At 34.1% G+C, this 16,796-nt stretch overlaps 3 protein-coding genes across 6 annotated transcripts; 2 read left to right on the forward strand and 1 right to left on the reverse strand.

Moving 5' to 3' along the window:
- Positions 1–1,585: 1,585 nt before the first annotated feature.
- LOC7470696 (LOB domain-containing protein 12) lies at positions 1,586–5,378 on the forward strand. The gene is made up of 2 exons (XM_024603044.2): positions 1,586–2,759; positions 4,580–5,378. The coding sequence occupies exon 1, from the start codon at positions 1,770–1,772 to the stop codon at positions 2,682–2,684; it is 915 nt and encodes a 304-aa protein (XP_024458812.2). The 5' UTR covers positions 1,586–1,769; the 3' UTR covers positions 2,685–2,759; positions 4,580–5,378.
- An 80-nt stretch (positions 5,379–5,458) lies between these two features.
- LOC7470697 (probable leucine-rich repeat receptor-like protein kinase At1g68400) lies at positions 5,459–7,915 on the reverse strand. Its single transcript, XM_002309464.4, has 2 exons — positions 6,491–7,915; positions 5,459–6,389 (listed from the first exon to the last, which is right to left on the reverse strand). Exons 1-2 carry the CDS (start codon positions 7,890–7,892, stop codon positions 5,719–5,721), a joined length of 2,073 nt encoding a protein of 690 aa, XP_002309500.4. The 5' UTR covers positions 7,893–7,915; the 3' UTR covers positions 5,459–5,718.
- A 6,287-nt stretch (positions 7,916–14,202) lies between these two features.
- On the forward strand, positions 14,203–15,841 carry LOC7462257 (adenylate kinase isoenzyme 6 homolog). 4 transcript variants are annotated; one of them, XM_024603001.2, is made up of 4 exons: positions 14,203–14,370; positions 14,841–15,049; positions 15,179–15,324; positions 15,459–15,841. In XM_024603001.2, the coding sequence occupies exons 2-4, from the start codon at positions 14,846–14,848 to the stop codon at positions 15,643–15,645; spliced, it is 537 nt and encodes a 178-aa protein (XP_024458769.1). In that variant the 5' UTR covers positions 14,203–14,370; positions 14,841–14,845; the 3' UTR covers positions 15,646–15,841. The 4 variants fall into 4 exon arrangements, with proteins under 4 accessions (XP_024458769.1, XP_024458772.1, XP_002308558.2 ...); XM_024603004.2 differs by having other exon boundaries at positions 14,206–14,370; positions 14,845–15,049; XM_002308522.4 differs by having other exon boundaries at positions 14,207–14,370; positions 14,838–15,049.
- Positions 15,842–16,796: the final 955 nt, after the last annotated feature.

Below are 16,796 nucleotides of genomic sequence, written 5' to 3' on the forward strand. Positions count from 1 at the left end.
AGCTCATCTCCTCCCTGCCTTCTTTCATTTCTTGATAATATGGTAAAGGCAACTAATATACTGCGGTTTGGTTGTCAATGGAGAATGAACTGGAATTTGGGAAGAAGCCAAAAAATGAGTGGTGGTTCCATGGGGAGCTCTTATCTGGGACCACCCAGGAGCCATGTGGATGGTGTTTTGTCTTGAAAATCAAGATGCTGGCTTTGTTCTTTATACAGCTGTGATTGAAGGGCTTTGAGATGGATCTAGGAATCAGTCTGAAACCTCACTCAATCACAGCTGTGTATTTGTACACAGATGGAGATTAAAGCCATGTTCCTCTAGTGCCCTCTTACCACTACAGTAAGAATGTCTCCCAGTTAATGGTACTAAAGAAAAATAATTAAAATTTACCAGTCTAAAAGTGATGATGACTATGGAAACTTCACACTGCTTGTACGAGCAGCCCGCTGGCCCAACATCAGCAGCATGCATTCACTTGATTAATTACCTCTGGGATTATTATTCTATCGAGCAACATTAAACCCTATGTTATTAATTGTTCGAGAAAAACATCCTAAAATGAAAGGTATGAAAGTTCTATTTTAAAAAAACACGCAGAGGAAAACAAAACGGTAGTGTCAGTTTCAACAGCTCTTGGTTAAGGATCGGGGAGTTCATGGGTGTCATTTCTTTAATCTGGAAAGACAATCGTTGGCTGGTGAGCTATGGCTTCATTCTGCCGTTAGGATTACATCGTTTTTCTTAACCCGCAAGAGGGCCTTTCTTCTCTGTTGCATCATGAGGATGTAGTTGGAGTCTGATCTTAGACTCTCTACCCCTGTTTATATCAAATTTAGTTTCCTCTTGCAGCTTTCAGGTCTTAGGCTCCTTTTTCTACCATCAAAGAAAGTAATAAACATTTTTTTTAGAGTGCTCAGAATTAGAATTAAGATAACAATGTTAATGACAAGGCACATCTTTGATTTAAAAAGCTTATAATATTTCAATCACTTTTCATCTCAATTTCCTATAAGATCTGGACAACTGTAGATCGATTTCTCTCTCCTCACTTTGCACAAATCCTGCCATAACACAGCATTGTGTTCACGGTGGCAGGTCCATCGTCAACAAGCTGACATTTGACAACCATGCTAGTATATCTCTGCTAATGTGGCGTTTGATTGGCCAACAAGGGCCTAGTTAGAAATATTTCCTTCCCGTTTCAGCCACCAAACTACACACATGCATGGTCTCTACTCCCATCAATCTGAACTGTTTGTTCTTAACAAGAGTCGTGTTTTTAACGAGTTATGCTAAAAAATAAAAAGAAAAATGACGAGAAAGGAATAAAAAGATCATAGCGATTAAGATAGGACTTACGAGCAGTTCAATCCCATTTTATGGATAACACCTGCACGCACTATATTTGTTTTCCACCATGATCTAAATTTCAAATTGATGGGTTAGTTGGAGATAAAATTCGTTCAAGATTTTGAACACAAATAGACTAATACTTAAAAGAAAACTAACAAACAAGATCAAGATTCAAGATAACCCAAACACCAATTTCATTTTCCTTTTCAAAATACAAAAACTGTATTTAAGAACACCCCACGTCCCCTCAATGATACAATCTTTGTAAACATAGCATTGTATACGGCAGTTAAACCCTAGCCCCCCTCCCCCTCTCTCGACATTCTCTTCCTTCTTTTTCTCCTTCTCACCAGGTAACTTCTCTCTCAATTCAAGCAACCGGGATACCAGCTATATTACAGATATTAACAACGATGAAAAGGCCTGCCTGTGCTGCTTGTAAGAACCAGCGTAGGAAATGCGATGAAGATTGTTTTGTTGCTCCTTACTTTCCGGCTGAGAAAACAAGAGATTTTGAGGCTGTCCATAAACTTTTTGGGTTACATAATATTGTCAACCTCCTCCAGAATCTACCCCTTGAGAAAAGATCTGACGCCGTTATTTCTATGGTTTATGAAGCCAACGCTCGAGTTAGAGATCCTGTTACTGGCTGTACTCGTATCCTTTCAGAGTTAATGCAGAGGCTTAACGCTCTCAAGGCGGAGCTTAACCTTGTTCAAAATAAAAATGCTTACTATCGTACGCTAAAACAGCAGCAACCTGGACAGCAAAATATGGTCCATAATGCAGGTTTTGTGGACTTCCTTCGAGAAAACAATAATGTTAAATTGCTCCCATCTCCGAATCAAGATCTCAACTTCTTGCATGAGAATCTTGAGAACCCTCAACAACTTCAAGAATCGAGTTCCGCTCAAAATCAAATTGCTTATTATCATACCCTAAAACAGAAGCAACTTGGACAGCAAAATATGGTTCATAATGCAGGTTTTGTGGACTTCCTTCAAGAACACAATAATGCTAATCTGCTCCCATCTCCGAATCAAGATTTCACCTTCTTGCATGAGAATCTTGAGAACCCTCAACAACTTCAAGACTCCAGTTCCGCTCAAAATCAAATTGCTCACTATCGTGCCCTAAAACAACACCAACCTGGACAGCAAAATATGGTTCATAATGCAGGTTTTGTGGACTTCCTTCAAGAAAACGATAATGTTAAATTGCTCCCATCTTCGAGTCAAGATTTCAACTACATGCATGAGAATCTTGAGAACCCTCAACAACTTCAAGAATCCAGTTTCTGTTGCAAGAAGACTGATTTCTGGAATTGATTTCAAAATAAAGAGCAGAGATGACTGTTGCACATTTACCCTTGTTAAGTTCAGTGCAGCGTTTGATTACATAGGGTGAGTTTTTCTCTGCATTATTTATTGTTCATCCTCTTGTATTTTATAAATTTTATATTTTTTTGATTTATTTTTTTAATTATTTTTAGATGATTTAGTTCTAATTAAAAGATAATTAATTTTAAATTTTTAAGAAATGATGAGATTTAAAGAGAAGAGATTGAAATAAAAAAACACGGCAAATATAAGTGGCGTGCCATAAGTTTCAAAAAAAGATGCATTTTAGTTCTCCAACTTAAACAATCACGCAAATTATATAATTTCGGTCCCTTGAAATTTTTTTTATTTTATTTTGTATAAAAATTTATTTTTGTTATTTTTTTATCCCTAGTTAAGAGAGAATAAAAAGAGAGATTGGTGGATTCCGGCGGTAGAGAGAGAGAAACATGTCGTTGACACCGATTTAAGGCACCAACATGGATGATATTTGTGTTAAATTGTTACATTTGACTATGGGAGTTCATATTAGGTATTTTTTTTTAACTTAAAAGTTTGTGAAAAAACAAATCTGAATTTGGGTTGATTTTTGGTTTCGGGTTGAGTTTGTTTTTTGGATTTTTTTGAAGTCACGGATAGGTTTATCATGGTTTCTAAGGTGTTTTATAGGGATTTTGGGTAAAAAAAACGAGTTGAAAAATGAGTTTTGGGGTTAAAAGAATCGAAACCCCGATTTTTCGGCCACCACAATAGCCAAAATCTGGGTAAAACAGATGACGAGTCGTTTGGTTATTTTTTTTCCAAAAATAGGGTAGATGACATGTTGTCCGTCCCATGTGCAGTTAAAAAAAAAGGCTCAAACATGCGGACCTTAATGAAATGGGCCAAGCGAGTTGGCGTGGCTTGCCAAACCCAGCAGCGCCTAACCCTTGTTTTTCTTGATTTTTTAATTTTGATTAATGATTTTTTTACTTATTTTTTTAAAACTTAATTATATTTACAATAATACTCATTTTCTCTTTTATTTTGTTTAAATAGCCTCTTTTAAATTATGATGATTTTTTTGTTATATATTTAATTTTCAAAGAGGGTTTTTTTATTCATCTTTGATTTTATGTTTTGTATAGATAAATTATATTTTCAGATGAAATTTCTAATATGTGTAGCCTTGCGTATTATTCTTTTTTCCTTTTTATTTTATTCAATCAATTTAATATGTTTATCTATTTTTTTTATCGTTTGATTAAATAAAAAAAATATTTTAATAAACAAAAATCAGCAAACATGATTGAATAAATGTCTCATCTTGTGAGATTAAATATTTTGATCAACATCTATCTCTCAGTTTTTCAAGTTTTATTTTTAGGTGTCGTTAATGATTATTTATTTATTTATTAGCACACATAGTTCTCAGTTTATTTGATTATATGTGTGCTTAAATTTTTTGATTTGAATGTGTTGAAAAAACCTGCATATATATTTTTTTATGAAAAATAAAAATATTTGACTCGCGGTGGAGCGCAAGTCACGTGATTAGTTTATAACTATGTTTTGTTATCTTTCTTTATATGTTTTTATAATTGAAAGTTTTTTTTATTTTAATACATTTCTGAGGGTCCCTAAATTCCATTAAAAGGAACTATTTTGTAGATATTAGATCTTCTGTCATTAACCATTAAAAAAATATTAACGTGAATATATAATTACTTATTATTCAAATGATTTTCAAATGATTTTGAAACATATCGACATGAATATGGATTTAACTTTGATACAGATTTGTTTCTCATTTGGAAGTTGTTTCATAAAGTGAATTATAGTTAATATCTAAACATAACAAAAGTACTTAAGGTATTCATTGTAGTTTTTCTTTCTCTGTACAGTTGAAACAACTCAAGTAATGGCTTTCAATGGTTGTTGGATTCATCAATTTCACAGCCCTTTAAAGGTAAGGACAGGTTTAGTTTGCTGCTTAAAAGCTGAAAGAATTGCTAGCCATTTAAAAGATCATGGTGGACCTTCCCTGTGAATAAAGCCACCTCCCACTTTTCCATTTCTACTGGGAGCCACATCAAGTCTGGAGTTTGGACCCCCGTTGCCAGCCCATTGATGCACGGAAAATTTGGCTCCTCATGAATAAGCATTCAAGCAAGTAGGTAAAAACCATGTGATTTCGTGGCCTTTTCTTTTTGTGTTCGTCTTGCATTCATGGTCATAAGTTAATATCGTCTCAGGTTTTCTCACGTCAGCTCCTGGTTTTGTTGCGTTGTGTTACTGTTCACGACCCCTCAACAGCTCATTCAAGCCTGTTTTTTCCTCTCAAAATTAGATATCAAACCGATTCTTTTGAGTAGTCCATACGCGTCAATAACATTACTTTTTAACATTTCAAATTTGGACAAAAGTCTCAGTTCTTCATACCAATATATCGTCCAAGGATGATAGCATCAGCATCAACCAAAATCCTGTTCCCCAGGACTACCAAGCAAACAGACATGAACATCTTTGAGTGACCATGTCTTTAGATTTTTCTACTGGAGGATATATCACCCTTTGTTTTTTTTGCCTCGGGAACAACTCACCATTCTGTGTCCCCCAACAACAATCAGTACTGTCTGTGCCAATAGTTTCAACCCTCAGGTGTTCAAATGTCAAGCAGCTTCAAAGTAACCAAGAATTACAAGATCCCAATCGCCTAAATTTCTGATGGCATTTAATTTTCTAACAAGAAATACTCTTTGGTTAGTGCTTGAAGTCATTCATTCAAAGAATCAGAACTCGAGAATTTCTCAATCTATTACACATACATGCTACTATAGTTTCCATCAATTAAAACATGCTACCATGAAAAATAGATTCATCTATATGCTATATTGTTTTTACAGAATTGCAAATGGCCCAGGCTTACGATCTCAAACCCCAGCTCCCTTATGATGTCAAACTGCTAAAAGTGCACCCTTTCTGCTAATTATGAACTTAATTAGGCAAACATAACAGCTGCCACTTCTCTTTTATAAACTAATCAACTCCCACTGGTGAAATTGAGGGTGCTTTCTGATAGAGAAGGAGATGAATCAGAAGACAGATCATTCATAATAGAACTCCGGTCACCTAATTGTCTTCCACCCTTGGTCCTAATATCTTCAATCATCATATGCACCATGCTCATCTTTGGACGGTCTCTTGGAAATGGAGCCAAGCAAAGCAAAGCTACTTGCATAAGACCAACCATTTCCTCCTCCATTTCCTTATACCTCAACAACTCAAAATCAAACACCTCCCAAGTCCACTCTTCTCTTGCCACTCTTTGAACCCACTTCACTAAACTTGTTTCTCCCTCTCCATTTGGCATTTTTCCTGTCAGTATCTCAAGCAAAATCACCCCAAAGCTATATACATCACATTTTTGTGTAAACCTTCTCTGGCTGACATTATTCTGGTTGTTAGGCATTAGTTCTGGAGCCTTGTAGCCATTGTTTGAGATAGATGCGGCATGCAGGAGTTGGTGGAGACCAATGTCAGAAACACAAGCATTTCCCAAGTGATCAACTACGATGTTTGATGATGTTAGGTTCCCATGGAAATGCTTGGCTTTGTTGTAGCCATGCAGAAATGCAAGGCCAAGTGCAGAACCTGATGCTAGTTTTAACCTTGTTGTCCAGTCCAATGGAGTCCTCCCTGGTCCTCTGTTCCCTATTATTTATTACAAAGCAATTTTAGAACAAAACATATCATAAAAGACAATCACTTCGACTAATCATTAGCACAATCAAATCAAGGAAAGAAGCACAAACCATGCAAGAGAGAGTGTAAGCTTCCATTTGGTAGAAAATCATAGACCAAAAGCAACTCCTCATTAGAATCATAATAAGCTCTTAAGCTCACAATGTTAGAATGCCTTAGCCCACCAATTATCCTCAACCAGCTATCAACCTCCTTTCTCTTTCTCCTCTCTCTCACCCTCTTAACAACCATCATATCACCGCCATCCACCACCACCTTATAAGTGGTCCCCGCAAATCCTTTTCCTAACAACTCAGCTGATGACTTCAACAAATCATCCACATCACCAAAACCCTTGCACCCATCAAACACCACCATCACCTCGTCACGGCCACCACCAGCACCAGCACCGTAAAATCCACCCATTGAATTGAGGGAACCTGCTGGCCTAACTTTCCTTTTAATTCTCTCCTGGGCCCCACTGTTTCGTCTTTTTTTAAAGTAACAGCAGCACGTGATGGTCACGAGCGCTGCCAAAATGGTAACCGCATCGACAGTGATGATCAGAAACACCGCCCAGTCACTCACTCCCTTCTTCTTTTTATTCTTCATTCCTACATCACCTGGTTTTGCTGGCTCACTCTCCACTGTCCGATGAAAACAATCCAACGCCAGCGGTTTACCACAAAGATTCTTATTTCCGGAAAAAGAACTCACCGGGAAACGTGAAAATATCGCCGGAATCTCGCCGGAGAGAAAATTATTGGAAACATTGAATTCCAGGATTGAACCAGATGGGAAAAGGCTGAAAGGTCCGATTTTCCCAGTGAATGAGTTGAAATCGAGACGAAGAGTTAGTAGCCGAGGCATCTGAGCCAACTCTGGAAATGGAATCTCGCCATAAAAGTAATTATAGGAAAGGTCGAGCCTCCGGAGACGCCGAAGGGAGTGGATTCCAGAGGGGAAGTTTCCGGAAAGGCGGTTGTGAGAGAGGTAAAGAAGCTTGAGGCTTTTCAAAGAAGAAAAGTTCAAATCGAAAGCAGAGGAGAGGTGGTTTTGTTTTAAGCTTAAGAGTCTGAGTTGAGTGAGTTGACTCAGAGCGTCGATCGAACCGGTAAGATTCAAGTTCTCAAGTACCAGTTTCGTGACTCGGTGAGTTGTGGGATGGCATGTGACACCAAGCCAGGAATCAATGCACGGGTTAGTTGAGTTGACCCAGGTGGATAACGCGTTTGATGAGTCTAACAAGGAGGATTTGAAAGAGAGTAATGTAATAAAATCCGGGTTCGATAAAGAACTAGAGAAGATGCAAGAGAAGAAGAAGAAGATAGAAAGAAAGTTTTGTTTGGACAACATTTTCTTTCTGGTCTGGTTTTCTCGAGAAAACAAACAGGAAATTATAAGGTTGTGGTAAAATGGGATGAGTGATGATAAGTAGCCGTTGGATTTCTGAGGGAGGGAGAGAGAAGCCATGTTTGGACCACGGACATATTTAATCCGCGTTTACGTGTTAGATAGGGGAGCGTGGGGTACGGGTTGATTTAAAACTAAAAACACGAAACTCGTTTGTTTTTTAATTTTAAAAGTATTTTTAAAACAATTTAATTTTTTTTATTTTTTTATTTTAAATTAATATTTTTTTATTTTTAGATAATTTTGATGTGTTGATATCAAAAATAATTTTTAAAAATAAAATAAATTATTTTAATACATTTTCAAATAAAAAATATTTTGAAAAACAACCATAACTACACTCTCAAACATCCTCTTAATTTGTCCGTCTTCAACCACTGACCGAAACATGTTTATAAAAATATAAAAAAAAAGTTATTAATAACGTGAAGATTTTTTTGCAATGCTATAAACTCATGTTAGATAATAATATTTTAAGAGTTAACTCGATATGAATTGGTTTATTTAATAGGTTTAAAGAAATTTTGGATGATTTTTTTTATTTTTAAAAACTAATATTGAACAATAAAATTAAAAAAATAATATAAAAATAAAAAAAAATGTCGAACCAGATAAACTTTTCAAACCAATAATCTGGGATATTAGATTAAAAATACCTTGTATGGAAAAGCAGTGAAATTCAATTTTCAACAAATCAAGCATCGAATGATGAATTATCACTATTATTATTATAACAATTATTATTATTATTATTATTATCATTACTAATATTGTCACTATCATTACAGTTATAATTATTACTACTATTATCAATAAGTAATATCATAATTATTATTAGTTTATTATCGTGATCACTATCATTATCACTATTATTATTGTTATTATTATGGCTATTATTATTATTGTTTATATTATTATTATAATTATTATCACCACCATTATAATAATTATTGTTATTGTTATTACCATTTTTGTTAATATTATTGTTGTTGTTATAACAACAACAACTATTATTATTATTATTACTATTATTATCATTATTACTATCACTATTATTGCTATCACAATCACAATCATGATAACTAGTACTATTATTATTAATATTATTATCACAATTATTACTATTATTACTATCATCACTATAATTATTGATATCATAACCACTACAACTATTATAATAAATTATTATTATTATTATTACAACAATTACTATTACTTCCATTACTATTATCACCACCACTACTTATCATTATTACTATTATAAATATTATTATCACAATTATCATCATTGTCACTATCATAATAAACTAATATGATTACAACTATCATTAACATTATAATCAATATTAGCAATTACAAACTATAAAATTTTTGACAAAAGAACCAAAAAACATAAGAAATCAGAATTAGAATGATCGAATCAAAAAACATCATATACACAAATTATAATTGAGGGACTAAATTATAAATAAATAAAACTCCAACAAAAGAGAAAATTACCAAAATCAAAACTAAAAGGATGGATTCTAAAACACCAACAAAAAATGGGAACGGATTTAGGAGGACTGAAACTATAAAAGAAATAAAAACGAAATAAAAAATTAAAAGATTGAGGACTAAAATTAAAAACAAAACATATGAGAAATTGTAATTGAATGAAAAAATTAAAACAAAACAAAACAAAACTTTTATCAAAAGTGTCATAACCCAATTTTTGATCATTTTATTTTAATTATTGTTATTATTTTATTTACTGAAAAGGATAAAAAATGATGATAATGATGAAAAAACAAGTAAAATAAAATAAATGAAGAATGAATTAAATTTTGGGTTAAAGACAACATGATTGGAAGTTTTGGGGTTTAATTAAACTTTGGAATTAATCTAATTAATCCAATCAAGGGTTTAATTGGAGAATTGATAAGTTTTGAGACTTAATTGAACTTGAAATTGATTTAATTAATCCAATTAGGGGTTTAATTGGAGAATTGATAAGTTTGGGGTTAATTGGGGGCAAAATTGCAACAGATTAGAGTCCAAAGACTGTTTTGTAAAAAGCTCAGAACTGCAGGGGTCCAATTAAAGTTTATCCAGGGGCTTGCTTACGAACATTTCAAGAATTCCGAGGACCAAATTGAAAGCAGCCTTAAGAATTGGAAACGGAGCCGTTTTGCAGGCGACCGTTCGCTTGTCTTCTTCCTGCAACGGCTCCGCCATTAATGGCAGAAACGTTTCTCCATTGAATGGAGCGCCTCACGCCATTATTGCTGACCGTTACCACTACCGGGGGCTGTCTCTGGCCTTATAAAAACCGGGTGAAGGCAACCTCGCGGAGGGAGAAAAAACTGGGGAAGGGAACTGGAAAAAAAGGAGCAGGAAAAAAAGAAATCCAGAAAAACACAGAAAAAAAACCCAGTACACAGAGCATAAAGAAAGACAAACGCAAGCAGGAAACCCAGGAGACACAAAGAACAAACACAGACGAAGGAAGAAGAAAACAGAGAGGGGGGGCGAGACCAAGAGAAAAACAGGGCAAACCAACACAGAAAACAGGGAAGCAAAACAAAAGAAAAAACAAAGAAGAAACCGGAGGAACAAGCAAACACAGACAGAACAAAAAGAGAAGAACGAATTCGCAGAATAACAAGAACGAAGAAGGGCGAAGGAGAAAGGCGCTCAGCAGACCAGGTCAGTAACCTTTTCTTCTTGCATTATTTCGTATGATTAGCATTTGCACTGTGCAAGTGAATTTTAATTCACTTGCACAGTATAGCAACACGCGTGCGCCCCAGCCAGGTCACTGGCTTGGGCCAGTGACCTGGCCGGGCTGGCTGGGCCTAGCCCAGCCAATGTGGGCTGAGCTGGGCCCGGCCCAAAAAATATATGTCGGGCCGGGCCGGGCCCAGCCAAAAAAATAAATAAAATGTGTATGCATGAATAAAAATAATATAGATTTATTGGTTTATTCACTGATGTCAGAATCATGAATAAAAATACCGGTTTAAATTTATATTATTCATTGTATTTTATTTTTATTTAGCAAGAAAAAAATAAAATTTTGCATGTGTAAAAATAAATTTATTTTGTTTGTTTATTCACTGACACCAGAGTCAGGAATAAAAAAATACTGATTTAAATTTATTTTGTTTTTATAGTTACGTAATATTTATCAACGCTAGAGTTGGAAGTATCCGTAGTTGAATATTCATTAGCGCCAGAGTCAGGAATATTATAAGCAAATTATCATAGCAAAAACTAATAAACATTTAGCAATATAAGACAAAACCAGCAATGCAGTCTGCCTCAGGCAGAACGTTTAAGGGGTGATAATATCTTTTCTTTTACATAACCAGTCCCGAACCATAGAATCTCTGTTGACCAGTTAGGATTCCTAGTGACCATAATATTAGGTGGCGACTCCTTAAACAAGACATTTTTCCTAAAAGAACAAGATGTCAAATATCTGTTCTTTTTCCATAAATCAAAAGAGTATTTTTAAGGTCACCGCGATGTCGGGTGCAACAAAAAGTATAAAGATGAAATAAGAAATTTAAAGAATGAAAACTGAAATTGAAAAACAACAAACAAGGAGTCTTCAAACTGCAGGTTTCTTCACAATAAGAACAGAGCATTTGGCTTTGTGCACACAGTATTAAAAAAATACTATGTTAAATGTTAAGGTGAACATTTAATGTATAAAGATGATGATATACTTGGAAAAATTGAAATAAAATGTTAATGTGTTATTTAAAACAAAAAATATGAAAATAATAAAAAACAAAGAAATACAGATAAAAACCAAATGGATGAGATAAAAGAGGAAAAAAAATATTCTGGGATATAATATGATGAAATTTGACATAATCAACTTAAATTTAACGTTAAAAATATGTTTGAATCTTGAAACTATGACTCAACGAATATAAAGGGTATAATATGGAACCATAACCTAAAAATTGATGAATATGGAACCTTTTTTATATATATAAATTTAGGGTAAAAATATTTAGAAAAGTATTTTGGATTTTTTAAAAAAACAAGTTAATATATGATTTTACATGCGAATAACTCTGACCGTCAGTTTAAGCCTGCGTATAATTTTGTAATTTTAAACTCGAAAAAGAACAAATTTGTAGGGATGAAAGTCCACGGTGAATTAGTTAAGCATATTTATTATTTAAGAAAATATAACATTGAAAAAATTGGATTTTGAAGTAAAAACTTATGTTATTAAGTTTTATGCTATTGAATATAACTCTTAATCTAACTGTTAAATTAGACTGAAATTTTATAAGAAACCTCCTGACATGTTACTTTACTTTAGATAAAAATTTTAGAGTAATTAAAATTTAAAAATATCATATAAAATTATTGATACCCAGAAGTGTACATGAAAAATATTGTATAATTAGGGGCACATTGTAGAGAGAGAGAGAGAGAGAGAGAGAGGTTCTTCTTCCTTCCCTTTTATCCATGACATTCTTGTGTCATGTTTTGCCTTTGCATGAAGAAATAAGGTCACTGAGCTGTGCAGTGACCAAGTTGAATGAGTTAGACTAAGCACATTCCATGCAGCTAAACTGGGTCTAGTCCATATATATATATATATATATATATATATATATATATATATATATATATATATATATATATATAATTCTGGGCCACTAATAAAATCAAATTGGGTTGACTTGAGCCCAACACATACACGTGGGCTTGAACTTCATAATCAATGGGGTAAATTTATATGGATGGACCAAGCCCAACCCAGATCTATAAGCAACGTTTGGCACACCCTTGTTTTTGCATGAGAAAAAGTGTCATGTTTGGGTTCTTAAGATGTGTTCTCCAAACAAAGCCTTAAAACATTTTTAATGTCTTTAATTTTAAGCTGGGGGTGTGTTTGGCAATCACGTTCTACTACAGTTTCCTTTAGTTTTAGTTTGTTTTTATTTTAGTATTTAGCTAAATAGATCCTCAATAATTTCAAGAAATTCTGAAAAAATTCAGAAACTATTTTTAAATTATTTTTGGGTTCCTCACATATTTTTCTAATATTTTTTATAAAATATTGGGTTATCTACTTACATTGTAAGATACGAACTCAGTATTAAAAATACTCGATTTTTCTCAAAATTAAAAAAAAATTAAAAAAATTCCTTATTTAAAAATTACAAAAACATTTCTTTTTTCAAGAATTTCACGGGTTTTAGAATTACATTGTAGGATACTAACTCGGTGTTAAAAATATCATTTTTTTCTCTGAAATCTCAAGAAAAATAAAAAATCCAAAAAACAAATCCCCATTTCAAAAATACAAAAAATATATTTTTTTAACAAGCCTACAACTAAATTTTAAAAGTTTTCGCACATATTTTCTAAACAATAAAAATTACATTTTTATCATGTTTTAAAATACAAAATGGATATCGTAATTAATTTATAATTATCCATTTAGATTTAGTCAAAATTTCAAAAATACTATAAAAATTAATTTGTTTAATTAATATTCGGGATATGAATTTTATAACGTAGTGCACATTTCTGGTATTAAATCAAATGAATTAATAACAATAAATATTAGGAATTAGGTGTAGACTTAATTATTTTAAAGTATAAAACTACATTGTAAAGTATATCCTCAGGTATTAGAGATACCAAATAGAAAATAAATATGATGTTAAAATTTAAACCCTGAAACAATTAGGATTTAACCTAATAAGATGAAAACTTTCTCACGAACATAGATTTTTTTTGAACCTTAGATGAGATCAACAGATAGAAACATGATATATAAAAAAATCAACCAACGATGTGACTTATCATGATAGGATACACTAGGGGTAATGTATTTTTTTCTTGTACAACTAGTCTCATTACTCAGACTCTTGTAGATTATTATGTTTTTTTTTATTAACCATGATATTAAATTACGACTTTATGATTGACTTGATACTGACTTTTAATTAGTAGATAATACATCATCCCTCTATAAATTACAATAAAGATTTTTCTAATGCAGGCTTAAGTAATATTTTGTGATTGGGTCTATAATATTTTTAATGTCACGTCTTCTAGATTTGTCCAACAGCTTGAGGTCTTTATCAAAACACTCACAAATTAAGGAATTTTTTTGTCGTTCTCTGTCCTCACCATGGAGTTATATCTGGTATGGGTCATGCAGAACATAGAAGAAGAAGAAGAAGAAAACCCTCTGAAGTCATATTAGGTGGTGGCCCATTAACATCTTAAGGACCAAATTTTAGGGCTTAAAAGCTCACAGCCCAATAAAAAGGTTTAAATTCAAGGCCCATATTCAAAACATGAGGCCCACCACAATTAAACTTAATAAAAAAAAAAACAATTTAAAGTTACCTGCCACCAGTAATATTTTCCGCCACCAACCGCCGCAGCTCCTCTTGCCTCCTGCAGCAGAAATCCTACTACTTTCAGAGGGCGTTAAGGCGTGGAATAGAAGGGGAAAGCTCCAACCAAGGTTAATTAGGGTCTAAAATCTCCAAAGACCCCCACCCCCAAGGTATAATCTTTATATTTGTTCTGAGTGTTTGAGGGGCTAGTAGATTATAAGATATGTGGTATTTTTCCTAATTTTGTTGATGAAATACGTTGGCAGTGGTCTTTATGGTTTGTTGGGGTTAAGGCTCTGTGTATGTTCTTAATAATTCTTGGTGTTTAAATGTATGGAGTTGTTGTATTTGTTTGGAAGGTTAAGCATATGTCCCCAATTTTAGAATTTCTTGAGTATCAAAAGGGATTTTTTGCCTGGGTTTGGTGCAGTTTTTGGAAAAAGCATAAGTTTAATTTAGCTGATTTCGGTTTTCAACATGCTCTTACTGTGTCCTTCTTGTTCTCGTTTGTTCTCGTCGGTGGCTCTGCTTCTTGTCGGTGGCTTTGAGTCTCTCTTGCTCTCATGACTTTCATTCTCACTTTATAAATTTAGTTTCGTGTAATTATCCAAATTGATAGTTTTATTCGTGAGAAAAGCAGTTAGCATGGCACAAGGAGATAGTGACATGAGGAAGAAACCAAACATATTGATAACTGGCACACCCGGAACTGGAAAAACAACTACCGCATCTGCTCTGGCAGAGGCCACCCAGTTCCGCCACATTAATATTGGAGATTTGGTCAAAGAGAAGAACTTGCATGATGGATGGGATGACCAGTTTGACTGCTACATAATTAATGAAGACCTGGTAACACCCCATATATTACCGAACTTCAATCTCATTTCCTATGTTAACATGGATATTTGAAATGTTAGTCAAATTTTCAGGATGTTCATTTTCTAAAATTTATATTACCTTTTTTGGGGCGGGAGGTAGGTGTGTGATGAACTCGAAGATATAATGGAAGAAGGTGGAAACATAGTGGACTATCATGGTTGTGATTTCTTTCCAGAGCGATGGTTTGATCAAGTTGTGGTTCTGCAAACTGACAATTCTGTTTTGTACGATCGTTTAAGCAAGAGGTAGTTCAGCCTATCTAACTCATCTTGAACGTCCTTGAAAGTATAGTTGTGTGTGTGTTTTGTAGCTTCTGCAGTAGCAAATGTCAGGATTGATCTTTTTTTCATCTTCATTTTTCTTTTAAACAAAACAAAAGAGGTTACTCAGAGACGAAGATATCCAACAACATGGAATGTGAAATCTTCCAAGTCCTGTTGGAGGAGGCAAAAGAAAGTTATCCAGAAGGCATTGTGGTGGCGTTAAGGAGTGATTCCATCGACGACATCACCAACAACATTGCCACTCTGACTCACTGGCTCACCACTTGGCAAAATGTTCCATAGTGGGATCCTCAGCTTCCTCTCTGTGCTTTTCTACTTTGATTACTACCATTTTAGTAAGATAACTTATGGTGTGGACATGTTTTCGGTGATGTTCTTCCTTTACAGTAGTAAGTACCATCTCTCGGAACCAAATGGCTGAATGTTTCCTTTGTATGAAATCCTTTTAGGTTATCAGTACACTCATAACCTTGAACCATTGCCACTCTGACTCACTGGCTCACCACTTGGCAAATTGTTCCATAGTGGGATCCTCAGCTTCCTCTCTGTGTTTTTTGTTTTTACTTTGATTACTACCATTTTAGTAGAGAGAACATATGGTGTGGACTGTAGTAAGTACTAGCTCTCGGAACCAAATGGCAGAATGTTTCCTTTGTATGAAATCCTTGAGGTTATCAGTACACACTCATAACCTTGAACCATGAAGTCTCTGATAAGACGATCACATCCTTGGACCCATTAATAGGCCCCACCACCATTAGGGCACGAATTTCTTACTTCTAAAGCAAGTCTGGCAAGCTTTATAAAACCAGATCTAGAGTGGAGGAATCTTGTGTTTCCTCCTGGACATGAAAGTGAGACCAGCAATCAGAAGAGCCTTGCTTTTTCCCTGGGAATATATTCCAATTAATGAGGTTTAGTGCAAAGCTCAATTAATTAAAAAAAAAAAAAACATCGTGCGTGTTAAACTTTTGATTCTCCACTTTTCACTTGCAAGAGAAGGATCATAATCCAATAGAAGGATCATAATCCAATTCAAGTGTCCTTGAGCTCAATGTGATTGATGATTGTTCTTTTCTCTCTCAAATCCCAAGTACACAAAGGCCACGTGCACCCGAATTAAACACACCGTTTCTCATCATGGGATCGAGATGAAACTTGATTTCCCAAAAGATAACATATAAAATTGTACGACAAAATTTCGTATTAGATTGAGTTGTTCCCTTGCTGGTTTGATGCTTTTACCTTTTCAATTATCCAATGCCTTTTTTTTTTTTTAATCTTGTTCATTCACCTGCTAACCTTATTTTTGTAGCAGCAGCAGCGTGGTGTTTTGGATCTTCCAAGGGGAAAGCATAATGTAATTGATGCAAGCGAGAGCACAAGAAGGATAACAGCATTCATTTAAAGATTGAAATAGAGTTAAAATATAA

This window comes from Populus trichocarpa, chromosome 6 (genome assembly GCF_000002775.5).
Source record: "Populus trichocarpa isolate Nisqually-1 chromosome 6, P.trichocarpa_v4.1, whole genome shotgun sequence".
NCBI lineage: Eukaryota > Viridiplantae > Streptophyta > Magnoliopsida > Malpighiales > Salicaceae > Populus > Populus trichocarpa.